The following is an 11418-nucleotide window of genomic DNA, read 5'->3' as shown; positions in this document are numbered from 1 at the left end:
ATATATATATATATATATATTCTACATTCTTTCACGATCATATATCGGTATGTTTCGTCTTTATCATGCAACCTTTGATTCTCAATCACTCTACCATTCATTAAAGAACATGGAGGACGGGATCGTTAATTACATAAATAGGCCATCCTGTCCTCCACAATATTTTTATACATTTACATGGAATTACAGTTCTTGGTTATATTTTTTTTCCGTAGAGGGTTTGACTCGCAAAAGAAGCTTTAAGAGAGTTGTCCTCATGTCATATGGATTACATATTCTTTCAATTTTTTTTTTTTCTGACAAACACTTCATATATAGTATATAAACTGTGGTGAGTTTTGGGGTAATATTCTTTGGTTTAGATTTCTTGGTGCTGGTGTCATGCTCTCTGGATATTATGTTATTTTGGTGGAGGTTTTCTTAAACTGACCACCTTCTCTTGGCATGTTTTGCTGTTACTACATATTGACTTTGTTTGATGTTGTAAGCAACAGACGACCTATTTCTTTATGTCATATGGATGATGGGAATTGAAATTTAGATATTGTTCAGTTGGTTTTTGATATACAAATGACTTAAACCCCTAAATATCAGTGCAAGTTATCAGCAGATTTAGGAAGGATAATTTGTCATTCAGTTAGTTTGAATTAGTGCATTTTCACTGTTTGTCTTAATAGATTGAATTTCGAAAATTATAGCGGTTTTAAACTCATGCATATCAGAGAACACACACCACTGAATCAGACACAAAAATGTCTAAGTTTTCAAAAAGAACAAAAGACTATGGCTAAATACCAACATGCCACATAAAAAAAGAAATTAAAAATTTATCTGTATTTTCCTGACGAATACTCGAAGACAGTGACTAGTATGCATATATATACTAAAATATGATAATGTAAGTAACAGAATATTTATTTATTAGAAACTGTTTGAAAAATAAATATGCAAATTTGAAACACCTAATAGTGTTTGTAGATTACTATTATATATGCTGTATTACAAAATGTTATGTTGTATCATAGAATTAAATGAGCACAACCTTTATTTGATGTTAATGCAGTTAGTGTAAGCAAACAAAAAGAAAAAAAAAAGTCAAAAATTAAAATTTAAATATATGGATATATTTATGTAAAAAAAAACTAAACTGCATTGTATCTTTATCTTTAAACCATTATAATATATTAATTATGTTTATTTAAAAACTTCAAAACATTAATTATGCTTTCACATATTTGTATTATTTGGATTTTTCGGACTACTGTTTTCATCTTGAAAGTCATTTTCATAATACTTCGGTTGATGTAAGTTCTGACTTTCTTAAGGCATATTTTGTCAAACTTGGAAATCTGCATGGAACTTCGAACAGAATCCTTTATTTTAGAGGTTCTAAGTAATTCACAGTTGTATCCGTGGTGGTTAGAGTATTGGAAAAATTCAATTGTAAAAGTGAGCGCCGAAAACACAATTGCTAATTGCTTTGGACTTCTATCCAATCATGGCTGATGGAATGAGAGAAATCTACTCCTGTGAATTAAATAAAGGATTCTATTCGAAATTCTATACAAATGCCCGAGTTTGGCAGAAAGATTCTCAAGTTTGACAAAATACACCAGAAGACTAAAACTTTAAAAATAACACTCAAGATGAGACCAGTAGCCTGACAGATATACAAATAACCAATCAAAAAAATTCAGAAACTTAATGCTTTCAAATATCTTAAACATAAATATGTAACTATGACACTTTCTATATATGCCCGTTTCTAAAAGAATCATTTTATTAGTAAAATCACATTTCTGTAAAGATACGAAATGTAAATGATTTTCTTCATCAAGTATATTAAAAAATTCTTTGTAAAATTGTCAAACACATTGGATATAAAATTGTCAAACACATTGGATATAAAATTGTCAAACACATTGGATATAAAATTGTTAAACACATTGGATATATATGGAAAGTGATATAGTTGAGTATTTATTCCCGATTCATGTTTCAGATATTTGAAATCATAATGAATGCATTGAACTATACACTATTAATATATGAAAGTGCTGATTGATATAAACTACTGATCATTGAGCTTCATTTCAACTGCATCTTTGAACTATACTTTACTTGACTATATATATATTTGTCTTTAAAAAAGTATATAGGAATCAATTTCATCCAGGAAAATTCTTGGATTGTTTTAGTTTAGTAGCTTAAACTTTTCCTTTTTTTCTCACTAAAAATTAAAATGTAATTATTGATTAAAAAAAATGCTCAAAAGGACATAATAAATAAAGTGAGAGTTGTTTTGTGAAACTGTATGTAGTATTATATGTATAGTAAGCTATGAAAATATGACTAAAAACTAAGCATTATATGTATATACATTTTAGTCTGACAAGTTCTTCCGAGGATGAAGCATAAAATTCTTTGTAGCTTAATTGCCATATATATTTTCATAATTTACTACTACTCATTTATTGAGCACTGTTAAAGTAAATACTGAATATCGATACATAACATATTATATCACTTTATGACATTTTATGTAGATACATACATATATACATACATATATATATATATATAGATACATACATATATACACATATATATATATATATATGTAGATACATACATATATACATATATATATATATGTAGATACATACATATATACATACATATATATAAGTAAATTTGTCTGCGTGTGTACATTTCCCTACCAAACTACTCTGTCAATTTTCAGTCTACAGACTTGAAATTTGACATAAGGGGAAGTGAGATTTGGGAAACATTTTTTAATTGGTTTTTGGCTAGACATTTGGCTGTCAAGGGATCAAAGTTCAATGATTTAACCCTTGAAAACTCTACCAAACTCCTCCGCCAATTTTGGGTCTAAAAACTTGAAATTTTAGATGTAGGTTACTTGGAAATGGATCAAACTTTTTAATTTGATTTGAGCTCAAAACAATAAATGTTAAGGGGGTCAAAATTGAGGTCAAATTTAAAAAAAAATGACCTCTGCGGTCTCTATCAAATTACTCAGCCAATTTTTGGTCTAATGATTTGAAATTTTACATAAAGTGTATTCAGACATAGGGCAAGCTTTTTAATCGTTTTTAAGAATTGATTATATAGTGTTATAAATTGAATGAAAAAAATTTTGAATGTTGCAATATTTTAAGTTATAAATTTATTATATTTTTTACTAGAATCTATTGTACTTTTTTTTCCAGTTTTAACAACTACTCCTTTATTTTTCCATGTTTAAGCTTCACCATATTACTTTTCATGCTCGCATTTTTCTATTGTAATCCATGATTTTTCCAGGCTTCCAATAAATTCACTTGTTCTTTGATTAATTTCAGTCTTATTTTTTTACACATATGTAATAACAATGTACGGCACTCGTCTGCTTTCAATAAAATCCCCCCCCCCCAATCATCTCCCTTTTATGCTTTCATTCTCTCTGTTTCACTTGTTACTTCTCTTTTCGAATTAGTAGACACAGTAGTCGCTGAAGTGACGTGGTTGCTATGGAAACCAGTCATAAAAAGCGTCGCTTACCTCCTTACATATTTTTACGATTTTGAACACCAGTAAATTCAGCATAACTTTTGCTTTACTGAACGAAAATTGAAATTCTTTTCACAATATAGCTGAGAAGGTGATCTATAAACTGTAATAATTGTTTGAAATTTGGTCGAACAATGAGTGAATAGTGAAGCTTTAAAGTAGTTTTAAATGACTAAAACTGTCACTGTGTTTGAATGATATATATATATATAGTATGACTTTTGCAATATTTTAAATGACTAAAACTTTCACTTAACTACTGTGTTTGAATTATATATATATATATATATATATATATATATATATATATATATATATATATATATATATAACAAATATATGTTCCTCTCGATTGCATATTTTTGCTAGACTGGGAGGATGATATCATGTTGAACAAACTACAGAAACTGCCCCCCCCTCCCTCCAAATGAGGAAGTAATTCTTGAGAAGGCAGTCCTATAACAACAGAGCCGATACTACACTACTTACCCCCATTAAAAGATAATACAATAATTGGTTAAATCAGTTTCGCATTCATTTAAAAATGATTAGTTATATAAACGTTTTTTTTTTTGATAGTTCCTTGGCCTTTTGGTGATCAAAGTAGACCAACGACTCCTTTCTTTCCTACACTTTTGATAGCCTTATGCATAATTTATTTTGAATATAAAATTGTTGTATTTTCTGCAAATAAATATTTCAAAATGTAGTATCTGTTCCTAGTAATTTAGTGATATCAGACATTTTACTACCAAAGAAACTATTGCTCTTTTTTGTTTGTTTTATTTTACTTCAGTCGAAGCTTTCAAAAATCAGAGCCCCCCCCCCACTTCCTGGAGCTAAGACTTGATCTGTATACATATTCGAATATTCCATTAAAATTTTTCTTTACCATTCAAACACCGAGTTAGTAAAGAAGTTGAAGAAGTTGACCATTTAAATATGTTGTAGTATACCTTCTTTCTAGTGGTCTCTTGGTATTACTGGATCCCAGGACAAAAAGTCATCTAATCTCGTGAAGTACCCGGCTTAGAGCTGTTACTTGAGATAACATCACTTGGAGAAGGTGCACCATTCCTCATAAAAGTCAGTATAACTTAACAATACCAAGGAAATCTTATTTAGTCTGTGAATACTATGTGATGTTGAATATTTAGTCAGGGTTTACTTATAGGAAAAAGTATCCTCATCTGACAAACTCCTGTACAGAGAGACCTTAGATACTCGAGGACAGTGTCTAGTATGCATGCATATATATATATATATATATATATATATATATATATATATATATATATATATATATATATAAGAAAATATGATAATGTAAGTAGCAGAATATTTATTTATTAGAAACTGTTTAAAAAATAAATATGCAAATTTGAAACACCTAACAGTGTTTGCAGATTACTATATATACTGTGTTACAAAATGTTATGTTGTATCATCGAATTAAATGAGCACAATCTTTATTTGATGTTAATGTAGTTAGTTTAAGTAGAAGAAAAAAAAACGTTTGCATTTATTTATTTAGATATATGTGTGCATGCATATTTTAAAACTTTATTTTCATTAAAAGTTGAAATGGGATTATTTTCTTTAAATAAAAGATGTCTAATGAGGTATTACAAATAATTTTTTTAATTTCTCTAAAGAAATGCTACTCCATTTCTTAACCATTTAAATAGTTTGTAATCACAAAAAGAAAGATGGACAAATTTCTTACTTTGATATACTTGAACTTTTCTTTGTCAGAGATGACGGACTTGTGCTATCTTTTTCCTTCTTGTTTGGCATATTTGTAACAGAAGAGAGAACTGAAAATATAGATTGGAACAAATGTAATAAATTTGAAACAAGAGAAAAAAGTCAATAGATAATAAACAAAGCTATCTTTTTTTTTTAATGAAACAAAGTTTCTTTTTGATTAAAATTATAAATGCATGAGTATAATTTATTGATTAGGTTACTTGTAAAAAAATCATCCAGAGGAGTTCAATGCTTGTAGTCAGTCCTGAATAGCAATGAAGAATCTTGAGTCAATCCTGAAAATGGCCAAAGCAGTTTGCAATTTGAAAGCTCTCTCTTTTTTATTTTTATTTTTTAAAATTAAATTTTTTTATTTTTATTTTATTTATTTATTATTATTATTATTATTATTAATGTTATTATTATTATTATTATTATTATTAATGTTATTATTATTATTATTATTATTAATAATAATAATAATAATAATAATGATGATGATGATGATGATATTATTATTATTATTTTATTTTATTTATTTATTTATTTGAGGAACAAAACTTTTTTAAAAACTCTAACCTTAACATGACCCTTTGCAGGTTCATTGTCATATGACTTTACTCTTTTTTGTTTTGCGATTTTCAAATCATAAACTGCTTCAGCCATTTTCGGGATTGACTGTGAATTCTGTGTTATTCAGGACTCATCCTTTACAAGTACCTTAATTAAGCAACTTTTATGTTATAAAATAAACGTAAGAAATAATAAACTAAATTGATATATTAAGATAAAAGTAATAACTAAAGAACATGAAAGGAAGACATTTTTTTTTAGTCCTTTTTATTTAATTGCAAAAAAAAAAAAAAAAAAAAAATTCAATGGTCACAAGATATGTTCTTAGAATGAAATGCTTCAACAAAAAGAAAAACAAGTCTAAAACCATAGAAAGTTTCAATAGATTTTGGATAGTTGAATTCATTTCGAAGAATGTGCTTGCAGAATTATTTTTTTTACAAAAATCCAAAGGATTATAGTATTTCTAGAAAAGGGGATACCTTTACGATTGATAGAATAGACCGAAAAATGACCGAGCCATTTCTGAACAGTCAATTAGTACAACATTAAATAAAACAACTTTTTTCATTTTTTTTCTCTGACTCAAGATTGGGTTCAATTACTCCACTCTTTATATTAAGAATGGGCTTAATAATTTTCTTCAACTCATTAAGTCAATTAATTTTATTTGTTTTCGTTTTTTCTTTAGGAATTTTTTCAACTTTATTTTTTTGAGAGAAATCTTTTAACACTAAGCTAATATGGATTTGAATTCGCGTGCTTTAATCTCATCTACCGTTTTACATTTTATTTGTGGTTTTGAAACTAAACTGTCTCGGCCATTTCTGGTTTATTCGAAAAATCGCAATCAGAAACAGTCAGGTCGATATGAGTCCTCTCATCTAGACGCACCAAATATTTTTATTGAATTATTTTGTTTTGACATAAATCCAATAAATTATTATCAAATAAGCACCAGATTTTTAGATTATCTAAAGTAAAAAAAAAAAAAATCCATTTCTGACTCGTACAAATATTTGAAAGTAACTAAGAAAGGTTCATGATTGGAAAGAAAAAAAAGGTCATCTGGTACATAGCAATAAAAGAAGTTTTGAGAGTTAATATATTTTATAATTAACTTCCATGACAAAAATGAACCCGCAATGTAAATATCAAACAATTTACTCATTTTTAAATTTTCCATTCCATATTAAAAAAAATAAAAATAAAAAATAAAAAAAGGTGCTTAACTGATAATAAGACATTAAACTTAAAAAAACTTCAGTAAGAAAATTTTTACATGGTTTGAGTTCATTTGTAAAGTTTCCTGAAGTATAATTTTTAGTTTTTTATATCATAAAATGTATTAAAAAATATTAAAAAAAAAAGTTTTGTTTCAAATTGTTAAGATTTGCATTGAATTTGATCCAGAGTCATTAGATCCTAGTTAAGCAAGATTCACTGAAGTTCAATTATTTTTTAAGGCTCCTTAAACTTAACCTTTACATTTTAGACATCTTCAAAATCAAAATAATATAATGAATTTTTATCAATTTAGAAAAAGATTCTAGACATAAGGTTTAATAGCGTTATGTGTTGATTTTAATCTTTTTAAGGGCACATAAATGCGATGCAAACTATTCAATTCGAAAGAGTCATCTTATCAGTTCTGAGATGGATATTTTCTAGCTTATTATATAAATGTTACTCATTTAAAACAGTACTTATTCTTGTTTACATATCAAATATGAAATAAAATTGCTCATTTTACTGACTCAAATGAAACGTGTATACTGTGTTTGACAGCACATAAGATTTAATTTAAAAACAAAAATCAGTAACTGAAAAATATGTGTCATGTTTTATGCATGACGTTAGAATTCTCATACATACATGTTTAAAATGGTTAAAAAGAAATAGGTGCATCAAACCTCAATAAATAATACTGTAATATTAAATTCATACAAAGAAAGGGGTGAATCTTATATGTTATCAAATATAGTAATTCAATTTATGAATATAAACTATGACAATGATAGTTAAGCAATAATACAAGGTTATTAACTTACATGTGATGCTTTAAAATGAAAAGTTTAAAGTATATTTTAAAGTAGAAATATATAGCAAAAGTTAAATATATATTAATGTAGAAATAAGTATAGTAAAATTTGGATAATCTTTTTAAATATAGGAATAATCATAAAAAAATTGGATAATCTTCAAATATAGGATCATCTTTTTAAATAAAACAATAATCAGCAAAATAATAGATAATTTTTTAAATATAAAATTTATATGCAAAAATTTGGATGATTTTTTAAATATAAGAATAATAATCAAAAGTATCGAAAATATATAAATATAGGAAAAATATGCAAAAATTTGGAAAATTTTGGAATAGGAATTATCAGGAAAAATGTGGATAATCTTTTTAAATATAGAAATAATCAGCAAAAATTTGATAATCTATTCAAATATAGGAATAATCAGCAAAAATTTGTATAATCTTTTTAAATATAAGAATAATCAGCAAAAATTTGTATAATCTTTTTAAATATAAGAATAATCAGCAAAAATTTGTATAATATTTATAAATATAAGAATAATCAGCAAAAATTTGTATAATCTTTTTAAATATAAGAATAATCAGCAAAAATGTGGATAATCTTTTTAAATATAAGAATAATCAGCAAAAATTTGTATAATCTTTTTAAATATAAGAATAATCAGCAAAAATTTGTATAATATTTATAAATATAAGAATAATCAGCAAAATTTTGTATAATCTTTTTAAATATAAGAATAATCAGCAAAAATTTGTATAATCTTTTTAAATATAAGAATAATCAGCAAAAATTTGTATAATATTTATAAATATAAGAATAATCAGCAAAAATTTGTATAATCTTTTTAAATATAAGAATAATCAGCAAAAATGTGGATAATCTTTTTAAATATAAGAATAATCAGCAAAAATTTGTATAATCTTTTTAAATATAAGAATAATCAGCAAAAATTTGTATAATCTTTTTAAATATAAGAATAATCAGCAAAAATTTGTATAATCTTTTTACGTATAGGAATAATCAGCAAACAATTGCATAATCTTCAAATAATCAGGAAACAATCAGATAAACTTTTAAAATATAGGAATAATCAGCAAAAATTTGGATAATTATTTTAATTATAGGAAAAATCAGCAAAAAATTATTATAATCTTTTTAAATGTAGGAATAATCAGCAAAAATTATTATAATCTTTTTAATTATAGGAATAATCAGCAAAAAATTGTTAATCTATTCAAATATAAAAATAACCAGAAAAAATACTTATAATCTATTCAAATATAGGAATAATCAGTAAAAAATTGGATAACTTTTTTTTAAATATAAAAATAATCAGCAAAAATTTAGATAATCTTTTCTAATATAGGAATAATCAGCAAAAATATTCATAATCTTTTTAAATATACGAATTATCAGAAAAGTTATTATATTTTTAAATATAGAAATAATCAACAAAAATTTGGATAATATATTTTTAAATATCAGCAAAGTTTGGATTATCTTTTTAGATATAGGAATAATCAGCAAAAATTTGGATAATCTATTCAAATTTAAGAATAATCAGCAAACAATTGGATAATCTATTCAAATATAGGAATAATCAGTAAAAAACTGGAAATTATTTTTAGATATAGGAATAATCAGCAAAAACTGGATAATCTTTTTAGATGTAGGAATAATGAGCAAAATTTGGATAATTTTTTTAAATATAAGAATAATCGGCAAAAGTAGACGAACGTATTTTAATATATAAATGATCATCAAGGGTTTCTTTTTGGAATTCACAAATGATTTCAAAATATATTAATATCGGATCGTGTGGAAAAAGTAAATGCTTAAGAATGTTCATATTTATACAAATAGTCGGGCATAAAGATATATAAACATGTCAAAATAATTTTCATAATTTTTAATGACTGTTTAAGCATTCAATATTAGCAATAAGTTATTTCATCAGGCAGTCTTAAAACTTAAATATACAGAAAGCGAAGAAGGAAACAAACAAAAATGAACAGAAACCATTTTGATGAAAGTGCACTTTCAGGCTGCAGTTTAACATCACATTTTTAGAGGCCAATTTTTTTTTTGTAGATACTTAATTCGTCATAAAAGGGTAAAATCTAACTCTAAATCCAATACAAATAGAAACAAGAATTGGATTTTTATATAATTTAAAACGTACTTACATATATAACATCGCCCATTATTATATACATTAGAAGCATCCATTACTGGACAGAAAAATATTGTCTGCATATTAAAATTAATCATCTGCTTATTGAAAAATATGATAAATTTTTGTAGTTTGAAAATGAAAAAAAAATGATTGATGTCAGAGAGAAAATAAGTTCAAGATACTTGCCAATTTAAGTCTCGTTTAATATGATTATCCCCACCCCCCTGCAATTATGACAAATCTCGTCTTGGAAATTAAAAGCATTTTTTTTTCTTTTTAACATATAAATTTCGAGCACCCTCAAATCAGCATAAGACATTTTTTTTCAGTAACACAGGGGTTTTAAACCTTTACTACCGGTTGAATTATATTATGAACAAAACAACCGGTAATCTCTAACAATTGCGCTCCCAAAACAAAAATGGTTGAAATGGATATAGCTGATGCAAATAAGGAAGACAACAAGCACGAAATGAAACAGGAAACCATAAAGAAACATCCTATTTCAAAAGACTATCTCAATTTTAACACTTCTTGTGTTAATATATTTGATATATTATATCAAAAAGACTTCATTTATAGAAATGTAGAAAATAAAAATTTTCTTCATTTTTTTATTGTTCCGTGTGTGAACTGCAAAACATGTAGAAATTGTTTTTGTTTTGACACTTTTAAAAAATAAGATACATTTCTTTAAATAATTTTTTTTTAGTTTTTACAATAAAAAAATGATAAACTTTTATGTTTTACATTTTTAAATTATTTTTTTTACATTTTTATAATAAAAAAATGATAAACTTTTATGTTTTACATTTTTAAATTATTTTTTTTTAATTTTTACAATAAAAAAATGATAAACTTTTATTTTTTACATTTTTAAATTATTTTTTTACATTTTTACAATAAAAAAATGATAAACTTTCATTTTTTACATTTTTAAATTATTTTTTTACATTTTTACAATAAAAAAATGATAAACTTTTATTTTTTACATTTTTAAATTATTTTTTTTTACATTTTTACAATAAAAAAATGATAAACTTTTATGTTTTAGATTTCTTTCAGTATTTGTTGTTGTTGTCATCACGAAACAATAAAAAAAAATAAAGACAATTTTTATTTTTTAACATTTCTGTAAATTAAGTCTTTTTGAAATAATATATAAACTATATTAACACAAGAAATGTTGAAACTGGGATAGTTTTTTGAAATGGGGTGTTTCTTTATAATTTTGTGTTTCGTTTGATGCTTGGTGGCTTCCGATCCATATTTGCATCAACTGTATCCATTTCTGTCATC

The 11418-nt window shown here is 25.0% G+C and overlaps 1 protein-coding gene across 13 annotated transcripts in view; it reads right to left on the bottom strand.

The window, feature by feature from the left end:
* Positions 1 to 11418, bottom strand: part of LOC145286100 (calcium-activated potassium channel slowpoke-like) — a 561744-nt gene that overhangs the window by 103413 nt on the left and 446913 nt on the right. For all 13 annotated transcript variants that reach the window (XM_080134779.1, XM_080134782.1, XM_080134785.1 and 10 more), the window contains one exon: positions 5300 to 5390. In XM_080134779.1, the coding sequence (XP_079990905.1) occupies positions 5300 to 5390 (91 nt within the window). The remainder of the gene's footprint in view (positions 1 to 5299; positions 5391 to 11418) is intronic.

This window comes from Euprymna scolopes, chromosome 10, assembly GCF_053919585.1.
Source record: "Euprymna scolopes isolate OS-2025 chromosome 10, ASM5391958v1, whole genome shotgun sequence".
Classification (NCBI taxonomy): Eukaryota; Metazoa; Mollusca; class Cephalopoda; order Sepiida; family Sepiolidae; genus Euprymna; species Euprymna scolopes.
Note: the sequence above shows the minus strand (reverse complement) of the source record. Positions and strands in the feature narration are given on the sequence as shown.